The sequence below is a fragment of the Phaenicophaeus curvirostris genome, chromosome 2 (assembly GCF_032191515.1).
Source record: "Phaenicophaeus curvirostris isolate KB17595 chromosome 2, BPBGC_Pcur_1.0, whole genome shotgun sequence".
Classification (NCBI taxonomy): domain Eukaryota; kingdom Metazoa; phylum Chordata; class Aves; order Cuculiformes; family Cuculidae; genus Phaenicophaeus; species Phaenicophaeus curvirostris.
Genome location: NC_091393.1, coordinates 76900315 through 76920502, shown reverse-complemented (window position 1 = coordinate 76920502; position 20188 = coordinate 76900315). Strand labels below are relative to the sequence as shown.

The 20188-nt window shown below is 36.0% G+C and overlaps 1 protein-coding gene across 1 annotated transcript in view; it reads right to left on the bottom strand.

Annotated features, from left to right (window-relative positions):
- Positions 1-10965: 10965 nt before the first annotated feature.
- The window catches only part of DNAH8 (dynein axonemal heavy chain 8), a 125661-nt gene continuing 116438 nt past the window's right edge, over positions 10966-20188 (bottom strand). The window contains 7 exon segments of the mRNA XM_069851447.1: positions 10966-11366; positions 11855-11976; positions 14217-14406; positions 14500-14652; positions 15184-15340; positions 18822-18982; positions 19363-19461. Of these exon segments, the coding sequence (XP_069707548.1) occupies positions 11079-11366; positions 11855-11976; positions 14217-14406; positions 14500-14652; positions 15184-15340; positions 18822-18982; positions 19363-19461 (1170 nt within the window). The 3' untranslated portion in view covers positions 10966-11078.

The window sequence follows — 20188 nt, the reverse complement described above, 5'->3', positions numbered from 1 at the left end:
CGTTTATTAATTTCCAGTACAACACAGCATCAGACTGATGCTTTGGGAACATAACTAGTCAGAGCATCAATGCACTGAGATCATGAAATTCCTCAGCATGTCAATTACTAAGACAGCAGATACATCTCAACACCTAATGCCAGGCAGAGAGAATTTGCCATGGTTGTTTGCTTGACTGAAAGCTGTAAAGGCATTTCCTTCAACTTTTCAAAAGCAAGAGAAATCAAAGAATAAAGAAAAAAAATTACTCCCAAAGAGGAGAGAAGGAACATAAGTTTTGGATTGTTAAAATGACCCCCAAACACGCCAAATTAGTTCAAACCCCCAATGTCTGCCTCAGATGATGCTTTTTATGTTGCTCACTGAGAGTAATTTTTTTACTGTCCTAGTAAAATAAATACTTTGTTCCTGTAGAAATAATGATGTCTGCTACAGACATTGCCAAAAACTTAGGGAACAGTGAGAAGGAATGAAGAATAAAGATCTAATTGAGAACACATGTTCACCCACAGCAATGTCACCTGAAACAATGAAAAGACTCTGATTTTACTTTTTTTTTTTTTCTCAAAGAAATCAGCGATCACCTGGATTTAAAAGATTTAAACATATACCTCAGGTTTGCCTCAAAGGCATGAAGATAGTGAGACAGGGAAAAGCCTGCTTATTTTTCCTGAATCTGTATTTGTGTAGATATGTGTATAAGACAAATTACACATAGATAGAAAACACTTCTGTAAAAATCTGCATTTCTGTTACCTGCAGTTATAGCACATCCTTGAAGGAAGCAACTAGAGAGCATCTGCAATACCAGACTGCTGAGAAATGTGACTAGGGAAACTTAAGAGTTGGCTAGTAACTACTTTGTGTGGTTTAACTCCCCGAAAGGCTGAGATAGGATCCTTCCCAAGCCTTATTACACCTCACAGAAACACTTTACTTTAAGTCCAACATCCGATCCCACTTGGAAGTGCCTGGGGGCTGACCTTAACTCCTGGCACCTGAAGACCCTGCATGTTACATCTGTTTTCAATAAACGGACACAAACATCAGGCAACTGAGCAAAATATTCTCCAGCTTCCTTCAAGCCAGGCAACAGAAACCTTTAAAGAAGGGGAGAGAAACCTCTAGCACCTGGATAGCACCACCAGCCTTAGCAGGGTGCATCTACTTCACATGTAAATCTCTACTGCCTTCTATTGTTTCTACACTAGGTGTATGCAGTTTTCCAGTTAGGACTTCTATACCAATTGTATTAATTAAGTTTTCCAGTTATGACTCCCAGCACCTACGTGCAGCAGAAGACCAACTGCTTTTAAAAGAGAGGTATTACTTTGGAATTGTTTTGCTGTCTAGAAGTAATCAACTGTAACTTTGTAGGTTGATTTCAATCACTTTGATAGCAGAGAGATCATTTTCCCTAGAGATAGAAAGGTATTTTCCTAGTAAGTTATCTTTGGAATGTGTAGTGGGAATACTGATGAAAATTATTTTTAAAACCTGTGTCTGCTGGATTTTCATTGTGTTTGTTCATGGGTTTATTAATGCTAAAATTTAACATGATCTTTTGTCAGTGTTAATGTAAGAAAAGAACAGTTTGAAAATAGCCAAATGAAGCATTCAAATGACACTATCCAAATTTGAAAGGAGCTAGGGTCTTTTCAATTTGAAAAATACAATGCAATAAGTTGAGGTGGCTTTGTATAACTTAAGAATTTTGTTTGTTGAGGCAAATGCTTTTTTTTTTTTCCTGTAGCTGAAGGACTGAAAATGTTATTTAAAATGCAGGACTCTGTAACTTCTCGCTTGTTCTTTTACCTCTAGGCTAGACCGGACCTCTCAGATGGGTTATGGAGAAGCTATTTTGCAGCTACACTGCAACGCAGGGATTATTGTACTCCTGTGATCACTGAGATTTTTAATGCAATTTATGATATTTTAAGGGCAAAACTACGTTTTGAAAAAGCTCAGTGTCTGTTTTAATAACCTTCCCTGATAATACTTCTCTGTGGAAAAAGCATAACCAGTGGCTTCCTGTGAGTGAGAGATAAAGCCTTCATGAGGGTTTGGGCTCTCTGCTGCTTGAAAACTATGACCACTAGCCTTATATATGCAGAAAGCAGCCTCCCCGTCCCACATGAGGCTGAATGCTTTGTCTGTGAAATTTTCGAAAAAGAAAAATCCGTTTTATGGAGAAACTGCATGTTTCTGCTGTGACATTTGCTGAGTAACAAACGTTTTGCTGAGCTGCCATAGGCACTATCCTAAAGAATGTTACCAGTTTTCAGTGCAAGGTATGTACTTTGTGCTTCTCCATAACCAGAAATTATTTGCTTTTAAAATCATTGTTTTTAATAATAAGTTTGCTCATGGGATAGAGACATACAATTCTTGGAAACAACTGCAGAGAAAATAGATCTAAATTCTTAGTGAGATTTTACCCCTTTCTACCTTACGTGTGTATATTTGGAGTTGCAGGGTATAGGGTTGCTGAGATTGGGAGAAATCAGTGTTTTACCTAAACTCAGTATCTATGTAAGAAATTAAGGGAGCCGCTGCCCTGCATAGTGGCTGTGTAACAGTTGCCCATTTACCTGAAAAGCGTTAGCTATTTACTCTTGTAAGTATAATGTGTCGCAGCAGTGAACACACTTGGGCTCTTTTTTTTTTTTTTCTTTACAAAGCCAAGAGGAACTGTCAGTAAAGATCTTTCCAGGCTCAGTAAAAGCTAAGGTATCTGAGCTGAGTAGCAGCACCTGTGAAGTTATTCAAATGTACAGCTTAGAAATTTGAAATATGCATTTAGGAAAGGAAGCAGAAGAATTTTAATGTTGAATCATTGGATGTGGATGGTGTTTGTAGAATTTTAATTCATATAGATACCTACTTAACTGATATAAAAGTTCATCTAAGCAGAATCCTTCTGTAGACCTCCTGGAAAAAAGTAGGTAGCTCCGAACAGAGTGATGCGAATGAGGATTACAAGCACATAAGCTACAATTGTAATTACAAGGACATTGGTCTTGGATATATACTTCAACATATACTTCAGAGAAACTAAATCATCTGAAATGTACCTGGAAACCTGGACTTTGGCAAATGGGTAATCTACACATCTTAATAAAATTCAAAATGACCTTATAGTGTTCTGTATCAAACCAGCAAATAGTTATAAGACAGATCAGCATACGAAACTTTTAAATGTTAAATGTGTAGTGCATTAGAAAGATGGAGAAATTCTTCTAGTTACTGGTCATAGTACATCTTTAAACCTCAGTATTTTTAGTTTACTGCTCATCAGTGCCAATTGTTCTGTTACTTACCTGCCCACATATAGGAGAATGTGCTCAGGACATGAAATGTCTCATGGTAGCTACGCAGCACTGGAGTGCGCATGTTGAAATCACCCCGTTTTCCAAAATGTGTAGTATTGCAGATGCAGACTCGGAAAGAATGAACACAAGGGTTTGCTAGTTTGCATTTCCAGATGTAAGGGCCTGGTTGTATGTAAGTATGTGAAAAGAAATTAGCACTTGAGCAAAATTAGCAGCTCCATTTTTCAGCTATCAGATAGTATGGCTTGTATGCTCTGTCCTATATATTTCTTCAAGACAAGAAAGAAATGAGTGCAAAGATTTTTATTTTTTTAAACTAAACTGGAGTGAACTATGTAATGAACTGAAATAGCTGTATCTGCTTTTGAGGTCTGGCTACCTTGTGGAATTTGTTTTATGTCATGATTGCGTGGAGGGAATGATTTAGATAGGTACTTAATTTCAATACCAGGCTTATATTTTCTGCCTTATAAAAAATAAATTGCTTTAAATATTTTCCATAAAATGTTCTTGAAGGATTCATACTGTCTTGTGTTGAGTAATTTGTGAATCTGACCCAGATGTTTCTATATTTAAAAATCTTATAAGTATAGAAATGTGAAGGTTATTTGCAGTCATGTAACATATTAAGAAACAACTTTTTTATTATAGTTTGAATTTCATACCACAATCCCTGACTCCTAAATCAAATTTCCCAGTTAAAAATCCTCTGTTCAAGAGTGTATTGTTAAGAACTGTCATTAGGACTATAGAAGGCTGCTAGGATGAACAAAATGAAAAGATCAAGCACAAAGGAAATGATGGTAAGAAATTCTCAGTAAAGCATTCAATTTCTCTCATTTTTCACAAGAAAGTAGGAAGCTATAAATCACAGTGCAAAGGAAGGAAAAAATAAAGTCAAATTATTTAAGTCAAACTGACAGAAATACTACTCTACTTTCTCCCTCTTCTGTAGTAGTAGCTTTTTTGTGTGAAGATTTACTTGGAAGTCACTCCATTCAGTATCTTCTCACCAAGAGAAACCTTCTTACAGAAAAGGAAAACTGCCTTCTACAGTTCAATATATGTATTGCACAGTGATCATAAGGCTGTGTTTTCCAAAGAGACATGATTTCTATCTGCTCTGCTGCTAGATGCCTAGTAGGTAGGACCTGGATTCCCTCAGTATAAAGCTTCCCAAATGCCAAGACAAGCATCTAGTAGCTTGTCTGTGGCATCTGATGGGGGTTTGAGAAAAATATTCTCTGAAGAGGGACAAGATGTGTCTTTTGAGAAAAAGGTGATATTTTATAGCCTGGGATTTTTGGATCAAAAAATATTCCCTGGATGAATGAATGAAATAGGGAACCTGTTTCATGGGTTTCCCATGTACTATCATGGCTATGATTAATGAGAGAGAGAAGAGTACTGTTCGGATTAAATTGTCTAGATCATAAATATGCAGACTAAGTCCTTTGCATTTACATTTACGTGGCCATTTATATTACAGTAATTTTACTTCTTGTGCTCATGTGCCCAGTGAGAAGGAGGCAACAAACTGTTAGTCACACTATTTTTTGAGGCCATAGCTTTTTGCATCATAAACATACTCCTAAAAAATAAGGTGACCCTAACCATCATTCACTTCCATTGCTGTATAGCAGCCTGCTCATAAGTCATCTGCAGCTGCAAGGAAGAAGGGCGATACTCTGTTTAACATAGTTTTCTGAATTATGGTGCCTGTAAAGCAAGTAGTCATTCTGCCTTTAAGTATCTGTTCACAGAAATCCTACTTTGGTGATTAGCTAGCTGACTTTGAGAAATTAGTATTAGGAGTTGTAATTAGCAAACCTCCCAAACTATCAGTGAGTATCAAATATAAACACTGGTAGAAGGAATTATTGAATAGTGAATATATGCAGGAAGCTTCAGACACTTTATCTGTTAAGACATGCTGCCCAGATTACTTTGAAAAATGAAGTGTAAGGTGAACTGGAAGAATCAACCTACTGATATTGTAAGACAATAGAAGTTGTAGATGCCCAAGGAACGTCCAGGACTTAGGAAAGGTAAGGGGTCAGAGATGACCTGCTTTAACTCCAGATGTGTCATTTTGGCCTAGAAAGATAAAAAGGTAATGGTTTCCTAATACCTAGAGAGTGGAATTGCCTGTCCTTGGAGCTGAATATGGCTTAGGGGGAAAAAAATACTGATAACTACATATTCACTAAGGTAAATGTTGGAACTGACATTAAGAATAAAATTTGGGTGAAATCTCAGTATTTATTAAAAATTATAAAATAATTTTTCTAAAGATTGAATCTTGCCTGAATGCGGTGAAGAGTATCTTGATTAATAAAAAGAATACAATAATGTAAGACAGCAAGATAAGGATTAACCTAAAGTCCCCCAAAATCGACTTTCTAACTGGCAGAATACAAGCACTAATCCTTGTAGACATTTGGGAATGTGAAGATAGTGTAAGTTGGATAAGTCAGATTTTGCATTTTTGTATGTCTGTTAATTACTAGCCATCTAACTAATTAATATCCTTCAGTCATTCTTTTATTAAATACTTGATACAGTAAGTCAGAGAATGTTCAGACATCCTCAAGGACCTTATTAGCATATATTTATATTCAATTAATTATAAATTGTAATGGAAATAGAGACATAAGTCATACATGTTAGCATTTTTATTTCCCCATCCTAATCTCTGCTATATGTGAATCATGTTGTATTTCTGTTTCCAAAGTCTGTTTCTGGATTTGACTTTTATAGTGGACTGTTTTCAAAAAAAAAAAAAAAAAAAAAAGAAGATGAAAGTGTCCCTGAATTTCTAGGAGTTAATCTATGCATGTTTCTTTGTGCTCTGAAGGCAGCATTAATCACTGGAAAAGACATATCTTTTGGCTTTGTACAACTATGCGTGCCTCAGGAAACCTGCTCCTGCTTGTGTGGTACAGATACAGGTACCGCATCTTACAATGTCTGCGTAGTATGGGTTATGTCTGCTCTAGGAGTATAAATAAGACCAGAGCCACTTGAAGAAATCTGATCAAGAGACTTGTCCCAGCTATGGAATTACACTCCAATATTAAAAAAAATCAGCAGAAACACCAGTGTGCTTAAAACTGCAGCTTGCACATTCTGTACACTTGTTTTTCAGTAATTCTGTACATTCAGTACAGAATTATACTTGCATACTGCTGACAAACACTCTTTGAGACTATCAGAAAATAATGAATGTTTAAATATTAAGACTAGATACAGTCAGTGAATGAGATAACTGAACAAGAAAACTGTAGGTCTTTCCATAAGTATTTCACCTTGAATATTCTGAATATCTGCTGAACAAATTTTGGTTACAACCAACCAGATCTAGAGGCAGAAACAGAAGGTGAGGATGAAGAAAATTATTCTATGGAATTAACGGAGTTTAGCTGACATGTTACCTTTTTGGAACAAGCTCATTGCAGTTAGTGATTTTGTGAGATTTAGCAACCTGCCCAGAAAACAAATCCCTTCCTCTGCATCTATGTTTGCAAGCCCTTTTCCCTTGTTTTCATTAACTCTGCCCATTGTTATGTAAAAGCTCATCATCCCACCATGCTGTCAGACTTCTCATGAATCATCACCTAAGAACAAATGCTTCTGTGAAAAGTCAGTATCTTGACATGCTGGTAGATCAATGAGTCACAATAAATGTGTCCACTCTAAAGCAGTGGGGAAGAATATGCCTTCCCTTGTTTCATCTGCTTGAACTTGCCTCTGAAATTCAGAGGTAACTGAATTCAGAGGAAACTGAATAGAATTATTCTATGATTCTATGAAATTCAGAGGAAATTGGTAGGAAAATCCTCCTGGGTGACAGTTCTACTGAGCAAGAAAAGAATAATACGGACTATGGATGCACCCTCTAAGCTGATTCTATTATGTTCTTCTTTGCATTCTCAAACAGGTCTTCATGAGTTAGGTCCTTGCTTTCAAAGAGACTAGTTAAATGTCATATTTCAAGTATTCATCTTTTTTTGATCATCCATTAAATATTTGTGTTTTGCTGACGTGGTATTCTTGTCTTTGTCAGTTCAAGCACCACAGTACTGTCTCACAACTTGAACAGCAGTATCTTGAGTGGCAAATGAGCACAAAAAGGTTTAGGAAGTAATTTGTTCAAGAACTTGAAAAAATAATATTAATTTAGGAATCTGAATGCTTGTTGCAATATCCTGAATGTATAGAGCATTCCTGGGAGTGAAAAAGTCTTAAACTAAGGTCTTGAATTCCTATAGATTCTCTTACATGGGAGGAATCATAGAATGTTTTGTGTTGGAAGGCAGATAAAAAATCATTCAGTTTCAACCCCCTGCCATGGGTAGGGACACCTTCCACTAGATCAGGTTGCTCAAAGCTCCATCTAGCCTGGCCTTGAAAACCTCCACGGATGGAGTATTCACAGCTTCTCTGGTTAACTTGTTCCAGTGTCTCACCAACTCCATAGTGAATAATTTTTTCCTTATATCTAAGCTAGTGTCTTCCAGCTTAAAACCATTACACCTTCTCCTATTGCTGTATGCCCTTGTAAAAAGCCTCTCTCCAGGTTTCATGCCTCCCTTCAGGTATTGGAAGATTTCCCCAGAGCCTTCTCTTATCCAGGCTAAACAAGCTCAAGTCTCTCAGCCTGTCTTCACAGGAGAGGTGTTTTATCTCTCTGATAATCTTTGTGGCCCTCCTCTGGACCTGCTCCAACAGATGCATGTCTTTCCTGTGCTGAAGGTTCCAAAAGCTGGTCACAGTAGTCCAGGTGGAGTCTCACCAGAGCAGAGTAGAAGGAGAGAATCACCTCCCTTCTCCTGCTGGTCACACTCCTTTTGATGCAGCCCCAGGATACAGTTGGCTCTAGGCTGTGAGCTCGCGTTGTTGGCCCATCTTCAACCAGCAGTACCCCCAAGTCCTTCTCCACAGGGCTGCTTTCAATCCTTTCATCCCCCCCCGCCTCAACCCATATGCAAGACCTTGTACTTGGCTTGGTTGAACTTTTTGAACTGGTGAGCCTACCTCTACCAGGCCTGTGAAGGTCCCTCTGGGTGACACCCCTTCCCTCCAGCATGTCAGCCTCACCACACAGCTTGGTGTTACAAGCAAACTTGCTGAACCCATTGTCTGTGTCACTGACAAAGATGTTAAACAGCTCTGATCCTAGTACCAACCCCCAAATGCCACTTATCACAGGTCTCCACTTGGACATAAAGCCGTTGACTGCAACGAAGTGTGACCATCCAGCCAACTCCTTATCTTCCTAGTGGTTCATCCATCAAATCCATGTCTCTCCCATATAGAGACAAGAATGTCATGTGGGACAGTGTTAGATGCTTTGCACAAGTAGATGATATCAGTTACTCTTCCCTTACCCACCAATGCTGTAACCCTGTTGCAGAAGGCCACCAAAGCTGTCAGGCATGATTTGCACTTTGTGATGTTGTCTGTTACCAGTCATCTCCTTATTTTTCCCACGTGCCTCAGCAGAGTTTCCAGGAGGATCTTCTTGGTGGTGGAATGATTTCTGGTGTTTTGAGTAATTGACTGCAATTGTTAGATGCTTGAAGATACGGCTGTAAACAAATAAAGTGTAAGAATATATGACTAGGACAGAGAGTACTTTGTGAATATTCTTAAAGCACACAGAGACAAAAAAAGGAGCCTTCTGAAGGGACTGTAGATTGTTGCTGTCACAAGCTATAGATTATTTCCATAAACTAACTAGAAAGCTATATGGAAATTCATGTTCTTTGTAACCTGGAGGTAATGAACTAATGCATGTTATTAAGGAAACAGGACTGGAACAAACCCCTAGACAGGCTCAGAGGAGAAGGGACATGATGGCTGGACTCTTGACAAACAGAAGAAAGAGATGCTGTCAAGAATCTGATGCAGTATATGAAACAGTTGAAACCAAAAATATACTATTTATCTCTATTCTTGGTATTATAGAGGATGGAGGATAAAATCCTCTTTCGTGTAAGTTATGTAACTTGGCACATGATTAGTCTGCACCTTACCTGGTATTTTCCTACTTCTAAATGTAGCATTGCACATCTTCCACCTGTGGAGATATTCCCAGGGGTATACATTGTTTCCCCATTGTAAGCAAGCTGAAATGAATACATTATAGTTTTGCTGTTTTTTGAACTTTGTACCGTCATCAATTTTGTGATTACATGTACCAAAACCACTTGCAGTTCCACAGGCAGATATTACACCCCCCCCGACACACACACAGTGTGGAGATGCAGTCCTGTGGTACAACTTTTAACAATTTCTGTTTATTTTTATCTAACATCTTAGCTGGTTTGTTGTATTTGGATCCAACTAAGTCTACAGAGGAGAGAGAGAGAAGTAATGTTTTACTTAATTGCAGTTGGAGACCTTCCATTTTGTTAATCTGTTCATCATTTTGTGTCTACGTGTGGTTATTTACTACATACCACAGACTTTCTTCAGGATGGTATCCTACAACAGAAAGACATGGTATTCTAACTCAAGGAAGAGCGATTCCATGAATTGCCCCAGGACTTCATCAAGTAGTAGGCTCCACATTGCCACATCAGATGCCTTTGGTCACTCTTAACGTGCAAAAGATAGAACATAGTCCAGTCTCAGGGTGTAAGTGAAAAACTGAATTGCCAAATAAAGATATCTGAAGAAGGATGAACAAATTTTATGCAGATCATTAAAGAGACAGTATAGACTGCATATGTTGTTTAGTATTGCATGGACAAAATTAGTTTAATACTAATTATGTCTGGAAAATTCATGGATGCTTATCAGGTTTATCACAGAATGTTGTGATAGGCACTACAAGGATTCCAGCCTATATTTCAGAGCTAAGATGAACTGCAGTAAAGTAATTGTACTTGTAGATAACCTGGTTCTCTATTTTAATTACAAAAACATCCATACTAAGTAGTTGGTACTCTTCTATTTCCATACCTATGTTCCCACACAGCTTAACTTGATAGAAAATATACTAGTCTCCATTACATAGTCCTGACACAAACATTCCCGGTGTACTTTTGCTTAATCCATGTAGCTTAATAAGAACAAGTGAACTCCAAAAAAACCCAAGAAAAAAATATGGATCAAATGCACTTTTCTGTTTTAAATATAAAGTTTCTTGCAGAGTCAAAGAAAATAAAGTATGTATTGTGTAGATCCCCAGGAATATTTAAAAACTTGTGTCTAGGAGAACTTATATTGTGTTATGTTCTGTTGTCATCATACATCACTGAAACACGAGCTAAAAGCTGTATGTAAGAAAGAATGTGAAAAAGCTAGGGCTTTCTCTTTTAAGGTTTAACAGCATTTCTTTTATATTAATTGTATTATTAAATAAAATATTCCTTTTTAAATCATATAATGGAAACATCAAAGACTACAAACAGTGAACTAATTTTGAAAACTTTACTTTAAAACTGTAACAAAATAGCCAAGACAAACTGAATATATTGGAAGAAGAGGGAAAAGAAACATTAAGCCAAGACAGAAATGAAAGTTCTAGTGTAATGACCAGTGGCAACCAAATAAAATGCAGTAGAACAATAACACATGTAATTGTGAAAGAAGAGGGAAAAAACATAAAGTGAAGACAGAAATGAAAGTTCTAGTACAATGACCAGTGGCCACCAAATAAAAAGCAGCAGAACAATTACACATGCAATTGGTTACATGTGCCATATATTCTGTTTCTGCTACGGTATGAGAAATAGTTTACTTGGTGTCACACAGGAGAGCCACTCCTCTCAATATCCAGCGGTCTGGAGGCACTCCTGACCTTAAATAGATCGCTGTAATATAGTTCAGATCTGTCCTCCTGGGATTCTTGTAAAGAGGACAAACATAGAACCTGGGATCCTTGGGACTGGTTGTAGTAACAGCAAACATATGCACCACAGGCAGCTGGACAAAAAGTATCTTTGGTGTAGGTTCAATGAGTTTGCTATTTTGTCTGTCCCAGCCTGCACCTTCCAAGTACAGTCCGTAGATATACACTCCTTCCTGTGGGGAGAGTAAGTAGATACGTCACACAAAATAAAGCATCTGTTTGGTAAAATGAGTAAGAGGCTTAAACAACTAAAAGGAATATATATTGTATAATAAAAAATATCTGACATTGAATCTTTTAAAACTATTTAAGCTTAAACTATAACATTATCCTTTCTTTCAGAAGATAATGCTACTGAAATAGATGGCAGTAAAAGTTGTTAATACAGCCCATACACTACACAATTTGATCTGAAGTTTACTATAAATTCCAAAAATCAAGAGGTGATATAATGAAATAGTTCTTTCAACAAAATATTTTTCTAACTGCAAAATAAAAGATTTAAATCTTCATACTTATTTTTATCTTCTATGTTGAGCAAAACCAGTGAGGAGAAGACAATAGTGACTTTTTCCTCTAACAGTCCAAAATGACTGAGTGATGCACATTATAAATTAAATACCTAAATTAATACTAAAATATCTTTGCATGTCATACATACAGAAGGAGGTGCTGTGATGTCTTCTTTGTTTTGCCTTAGCACTTCGTTATCTACTTTAACTGTATCTAACGTCCATCCTTTATGTGCTCGAGTTGCTTCTTGTTTCATTGCTGTCAGGAATCCTTGAGAAATTAAGCCAGAGATTTAGTATATACCTCACTCCACGGAACAAAACAAAGAAATATCTTGCTCCATCATCTGCATGGTTCTGCACTGAATGTTACAGGCAGATATTCAGAGTTCTATTGAAAATGAGCTCCATCACTAATGATAGCAAACTTGGCTTTGGGGCCAAAATAGGAGTAAATGACAAAAGTGGCATAGAATGCATTACACTGAAAAAAATATTTTTAAGTGGCACATAAAATACTTCTATTTCCCCAACTGAATTATTCAGTTAACACGTTTGCTCAGGATATTGATTTACAAATTATCATTAGGCAATTGACTACAGAGTTCATGGCAGATTTGTGTTTCAAAGAAGGAATTTGAAGGCATGCAAGATCTCAATTATGTGAGCCAATATTTACGAAAAGTCAATTTAGGAAAAAGGCTATTTTTATTTTAAATTAAAGTACTTGAAATAAGCATGTATTCATTTCTCAAATACTATATATTCTGATAAAAAAAAGTGTTACCTATGCTTCTAAATCTTGCGGAAAATTAATTAAATCTCTATAAAAAGATATTTGTTTTTTTCATAAGCCAGTTCACTCTACGCACCATGTCTGCTGAATGGAACATTGTGCCACCACTAAGATACATTCTCATGTCGAGCTTCTCATCAACCAGCACACCCGAGTCCTTCTCTGCAGGACAGCTCTCAAATCACGTCATCCCCCATCGTTATCAAGTTCAAGACGACCTGTGTCTCAGGTTTGCTTGTTGTTAGGGTAAATATTTTCCTTGGTGAAAAGAATCTGGTCCATTATCTTTTAATCCTCCATGAGTGCTGCTCTTGAGTCACCGCATATCAGTATGCTTACCAACTGTGCCATTTATGACACAAATGGAACGCTGTTTCGACTAGCATCTCAATACCATGTTTCAAAGATAATTAGGATGTGCTCCAGGCACCTTAACTGTTTCTGAGAGCAACTCCAAAAAATACTTTGATATGAATACTTTTTATAGCCCTGGTCCCAGAAGGGCCAGTAAGAACAGAAGCATCACAAAGTGAAAATAACTTGTAAAATATTCAAGGATTTCAGAGGTTAATCCTAATGAGGAAAACACCATGTAAATGTTATGTGGAAAAAGTTTCTCATGAGAATTTTTATGGAAATTGTGTAGGCTAAACGAGCTTCTTCTGAGAACATGCATGTAATGGGTTTTGTTACTTACAAGGATAATTATAAAATGTTTGTCTTCCGTTTTCTTATAGAATTCTAAATATATGCTATAACAGATAATGATAGATAACATTTACTTGTATTCTGCAGTGTGGCTGATTAGTTTGGACAAGCTGTTCATTAAACAATGTGAAATGAAAACCCCATGAAAACTAGAGTTTGATGATTCTCTGTGAAAGACAGACAACCACTATAAATTCTTGTATATTGCATGTTCATAGAATCATAGAACAGTCCAGATTGGAAACGACCTTGAAAGATCATCTGGTCCAGCCTTTCATGGGAAAAAAAAACAACTTGGATGAGATTATCTAGCACCCTGTCCAATAGCATCTTGAAAACCTCCAGCAATGGGGATACTACCACATCCCAGGGGTGGTTGTTCCAGTAAATGATTGTTCTTAATGTAAAAAAAACTTTCTATTGCTACTGTACAGCGTATAAATAACATATTGCCATAGATTAAGGATCTTCAATACTCAAAACTTAAAGTTTGTAATTAATTTAACAATTTCAAACCACAGGAAAAGCATATTTTGTTTAAAAGCTGTATCACGTGTTACAAAACATTAACAAGATAAAGCATTTGATTTGTTAACTATAAATTTTCTTTCTTGTAATACAAAAACTGTGTTTATGTGTCAGACTAAAACATCATCTGTACAAGCATCCTGTCTCTGGTGCTAGACAAAGGCAGATACTTACTGAAATAGTATTACAAAAGGCAAAATGGCACACAAATCCTTTTCCTTCTATGTTCTTCCAGATTCTGGCAATTCCCAGCTTGAAGGTTAAGTTAGGACAGTTATGTTTATTGCTACCATTGGACCTATTTGCCATGACTTCATCCAATCTCTTTTTTTAAATCCATTTATCATCCTGGCTTCTATGACATATTCTGACAAAAATGAAAACATTTTTTGTAGGTGTAATATTAAATTATACATCTAGTAAAAAACATTCAATTATGATTAAATACATTATTACTCAAGTCCTTTCAGTTCCCTTACCTTGTGGATTAAAGAATCCAGTAATCCAAAACACATTTGGTCTTCCTTTAAATATCCAAGTAGAGAACTGATTATTTCTTTCCAGAAGTTCAGTAAACCAGAAACCAAGAGTTGAAGAATCCTAAGATACTCTTTTCCACACTTCAGGAATTCGAGCATCATAGATGTTATCAAAGGGGTCTTTCAAATTCTGAGGGAATGAGGTTATAATATGTGAACTAAAGCAATCAAGGTAATAGTTAAAATAGAGTATTCCATAAGTAGTAGATATACTTTTACTTGCCTCACTCATAAAAATAGTTCCTTCTATAGCTAATTTAAGATCATTCAAACTGTTGCGGAGTATTGTGATCAAACTTTGCATTCGGTCAATTTCTTGCCGAAGAGAAATGTTCATAGAGTTAAGGTGTCCCATTTGAATTAAACGAGCTTTTACCTAAAATACAGGAGTGAAGAAGAAGGAATTTATTTAAAACTGAAATATTGAAATAACATTGTAATATATGACATCTTAACTTCCTTGTGCTCAGAAAAGTAAATAGTAGACTCGTACTTCATATTTTTCAACTACCATCTCTTCAAAGCTGTTGCAGTTTTTATTTTTATTTTTCATCTGATACTCCCTGATATTCATGATTTTGCTAGACTAGGACTTCACCCAGAAGGCTCAGGAGACTGCTGCGACAAATAAGTCACAAGTGATTTTTTTTGTCGGTTTTCACATGCAGCTTTGGAAGTCCAAAAACAGTCTCCATGACCTATCTCCATGTTCAATGTTGGATGTCTTGATTTTAAATAAGGAGTCTTATATCAATTCATGATGACAGTGATAAAAACATTGGTTCCCTACTTGAATCTGCTGCTAGCTGTATGATCTTTCTATACAGTTCAGGGTTTCTTTTTTGGAATGTCTTAATGTGAAACCTCAAGAGAGAAAACAGTAAGAAAACAATTAAGATTATCTTGCCTCATGGGGTATGTAATCTAGAGGAAGTTTCTCTAGCATGTCTTCAGCTAAACGATAAACAACTGCTTCACGAGTTTCTCCAGGTACTGTACCACTTTCTTTAGGCTGAATGTTGGTGATAGTATCTAGAACATCTCCTGCTGTACTACTTTGGTATCTGAGAAGGTAAGAAATATGTTATAAATTACATATGATTTTTTAATAGTTAAAAGGGCACTTTGTAGGACACACCACGTGAAAGTTGAGAAAAAATGTACTGTGTCAACAGGTTAAATCAAAACTCCCAGAAGAAATTGTTTTCCTTTGCATCCTGCACCAAGCTGGGCACACTGATAGCAAACAAAGTATGATCTTCCATGGCTGTAAAGAACACAAACTTCATTTTATACACCCTGTTATACACTCACTGGTTTTCTAATTCAGGGCTAAGATGGAGTTCCAGATTGTTTCTTGACCTTTGAGAGTATGAGGTATAGAGAATAGAAATTTGAGAACAGAATTGAGAATAGAAAATGCTATCATGTGATTTCTAGGAATTCTAAAGAAAAGTAAGAAAATTATATATGCCTGAAATTCTCAACAGATATTTGCTGGGAAGATGGAATAGAAGTTTTGTAACAAGGAATAATATTTCCCTTTCCTATTGGTGGTTGTAAACCCTAGTCTGGGTCTCAGTTATCAAACAACTAGTGATAAGAGAGATGCAAACCTTCCTGTTCACAGTGCAAGCACTGTCAGACTTCTCTACATGGAAGGAGTAGGTCCCATGATTATTACATCAATTAAAGTATAAAATATTACAAAATTATAAAAATGAATGGTCTTATACCAAATCGAAACAAAAATAGAGACAATTTATAAAAGAGGAAAATATGCAAACTTTGAGAAAAAATAGATAGCAGCTTTTGAAAAGTAACCTCAAAGGAGCAGAATCAAAGGTAAGTAATATTCATTTCTTCAATGACACAAGTGAGGAGTCTTCAGGAGAGGAAGAAGGAATCTTGTATAAAGAAGCAAACATGAATAGCAGGAGCAGTTTGAACAAGAAGACTTACTGTCAATAAAAATAGAAAAGATAATAAGATGCATGCAGTGTATATGTGATCAAAAATAATATTTCAGTGTGGAAGTGAGGAGAAAATAGAAGCAAGACATTTCATTCACTCAACAGTGGGACACAATATAAAAGACACTCTGAAACAAAATTTTTCTGTGCTTTGGAAAAACTGACTTTCCTTTACATTGCAAATAAAATGTTTAAGTACAGTAATGAAAAAAAGATTGCACAGTTGTGTAGAGGAAGTACCATGTCCCTGGCAAGGAAATAAGATAGATTTGATGGGTGCCCCGATTGCATTTATACATCTAAGTGTAGATGTCTATATAACAGCTATTTGTCTAGATTTCCCTTATAGGTAATGCAAAGAAACAAGGTTCAACTCATGTATTTTAGATGTCTGCTTTGTGATTAGAGGAACTGCACTTTATAAGGATCTATTTTTCTCTATTGCATTGAAGGAAGTCTTCAGTAACCATAGACAAAGCTAAAGCAACATTCAATGAATCTCATTTACAGTGTCCATTTTGCCTAGAAGTGAGTATGGAAGATAAAGCACTTTATAGCTTTTTTATATTGTTTTCCCCTGAAGCAGTACTGCAAAGCAAATTGTGTGATAAGAATAAAAAAAAATTTTCAATGGATTTTGATTTGCTTCAAAAAGTATTATTAAGAATATCTTCTTAGAAAGTTTAGATTCCACAGCCTATCATAGTTTGATAGCTGGAATCTCTGCCATCAGGAATTTTATGTACTGGAACTTAAAACTAAGACCAAATGCAGTTTGCAGAAACATTACCTCAGCTTTGTGTAGAAAACAGCATTATCTGTTGCAATGTGGTACTCAAACCCTCGCATTCACCATTCAAACAGTTAGATTCAAGGCTTCAGTATAGAATCAACTGCAGAAGGGGTTTTCACAAGACTGTCAGAATATTCCCTGTCCACCCAGGTACCTGTAACTATGTTTCCTTCATAGAACCTATGGTTCACATAGCAGGTTAAAATCATTCTCAATGACTGCAGGTGTTAATCCCAAGTAGATGAAAATACTGACATTCAGTGAAGTCTTACAGTTGTAACCAATGGATTGAGCATTTGGCTGAACTGAAAAACTCTCCCATTAAACCAGTGAGAGAAAAGGTCATTCTTGTCCTCAGTAATAGTATCATGCAGTGATCCTGGCTGTCTGAGAGTTCCAATTCCAGCAGTAAGCCTTCTGCATGCTCTTAGATGACTGGCTGGGATATTTTATGGAGAATCTGAATGCAACTTTTTATGGGATGTTCATCCATTTGGTTTGAGTGTCAAAGATGAAATGCAGACAGACAGTATATATACATAGTTGCCAATAACAGATTGTTATAAGAAAGGGAAGAAAAACATGAAGCTGTTAGATATTTTCTCCAAACTCTAAAGAAACATCTACAAAAGAAAATCTCCAGAAAAGTACTGAAGTAGCAGGAATATGCTGATGTACCAAGTGGAAGAAAAAATTGGTACTAGAGAGAAATGAAAGTGGGGTTAGTCTAGTTAGTCTCAAGTTTCCTCTTATAAATTAGCCCTCCTAGAAGCCTAATTTTGGATCCAAAGTATGTGTTTCTTCGGGAATTTGTTTAGTTCTTGGTTAAATAGTGGCAATTCTTTAATCAGTTCCAGAAGAGAGGTCTTGCAAGTATCAGAGAATGACTTGAAACAGAATTTACTCTTAGTTTCTTCTCTTCAAAAGCATATGTTTACAAGGCTAGGTGCTAGGCAGAGTTGACAATAAAACTGTATACTGTTCTCACAGCATGCTTAGAATACTGGGCTTTTGACACGGCATTAGCCTCTCAAATGTGAGACTGAAAAATTGTGGGAAATTATTGCTTTGTTTCCACAGCAGCTGAGCATTTGAATAACATTTCTTATATTTAAGAATACAAAAAAAACCTGTGTTAAGGATCAATGAATGTAGACATAATGAAAATGCAATAATTCATGGCAGAATTATTAAGAACTTCAGTGAAAAAAAATATCATGATGATTCATATCCTTTCACAGGGCATATAACATTAGAAGGAAATAAAAGCCAAGCTGTTACACACATCATTTGGAATGAAAAAGGGAATTAAGTCAAAGATAAAATTTTAAATGGTGTTAGTACTTGGTGAGGTTAAAAAGCCTCTTTCAAATAATGGTAATGACAAGACTGACAGCTACAAAAGTTACATCCAAACGCATGCTTGTAAGCCAAATGACAATCCAGAGTGTGCACAAAACAAATAATATACTAGTTGGAACAGAAGGCAAATATTAGAAACTTTTTCTAGCTCAACTGTTTAGAACTTGTACCATGTATTCATATAAAAGATTTATATTGTTTACAATTAAAAAAAATCAAACCCTATGAGTAATAACAGCTCTAGCTGCTCTAAAAGAACACATAAAATGCTGAAGATACTGCATTCATAATCACATACACACACAAGTGTTCCACTTCAATAGTGAAATTATCCTGGATCCTAAGTTTTTGATGGAAAATATACTATACTTAAACATTTACTAGGGATTTGTTTTCAGTATCTTAAGATCTACTTACGTAATATCAGCATAAGGATGGAGACCAAAGACCTTTGGGCTGTCCATGGCAGGGAGGGACTGGATGTATTCAAAATATTGATCCAGGGTTTTGCACACTGGAATTTTATATCCAGTATAAAAACAGAAATTGCTGTCAAACATTGATTCATTAACCCATACCTGTGAAAAAATCCAGACAAAAAATACCATAATTACTTTGCTACTCAGAGTTCTATTTATCTCCTTTTATTCTTGGAAAACTAGGCTTCGTGTTGTGACCACTACATCTAATTTTACTTGAACACATGAGTAAATCATTAAAAGCTATGTCTTCTCTTGGAGTTCCAGCTAGGACTTCTTAACAGTTTCTGCTCTTTACTAAAGAGAAGCCAAAGGGAAGAACTGCATTGCCAAAGAATGTTTTGAAAAATTAATTTTACTCTTAAGAGTCTTATAAATTGGTGAAGTAGTGCATATTCTGCAGAAAGAAGGTTTTCTGACTCTTGAATTGCAGCTGTCAATAAAAATGACAAGTAACTGTTGTTTTCAAGATCTCTCACCCTTGCAAAGCAATTAAGACGCTTATCAAAGTCATCTGTAACTCAGCCTCCATACTGTACTTCTCCAATCATGTACCGTACTGTATTCCATGATATCCCCTGAATGCAAGTAAAGTAAATAAAAGACTGTAGTTATAACACGTAAGACAAAGGAATCAAGCCTGTAATTTCAATATCATCTGAAGCTCACAAAGCTCTGAAGTGTAAGCAGAAAAGACCATTGTTTCCGGAAAGAAAACCAAACCTATTTTCTAATGTATTTTCTGAGTTTAGCTCTATAATTTTATAAGACTTGGGTTTGATCCTGCTATTAGAAATATATCGGATTATTCCTTGTGTGTCCCGAAACCACTCTCAGCTGCTACTGCCTCTTCTTTTTCTTTTTTTTTCCCCTTTGCCCAATTTCTCATTTTTCTCTATTGAAAAATTGCTGCTTTGCATGGACTAGCTATTCTATTATATAATTCCATGATAAGCAGTAGAAGACCAAATAGCAGCCATAGAGAAGTTTGATTTGGTCTGTCAAATTCTGTAAATATTTTAGCTCCCTTTCCAAAACAGATGTCGTATAGACCTGTTAATATTTTAGACACGCTACTGGGAAAAAACCACCAACAAGATAAATTCCTGCAGTTCTTAACTATTACATAGTTTTATATGGATGATAGCACACAAAATAATTCAGCTCAACTGTCTTACAGTGACTCTGAAACTTTTATCATTAGAAGCTGCACTTAAAGAATAGCAATGAATAAACTATTTTAAATAGTAACATGCAGAAAAAGTAACAGATGCTGTACAAAACAATTAAATACAGTATATGCAA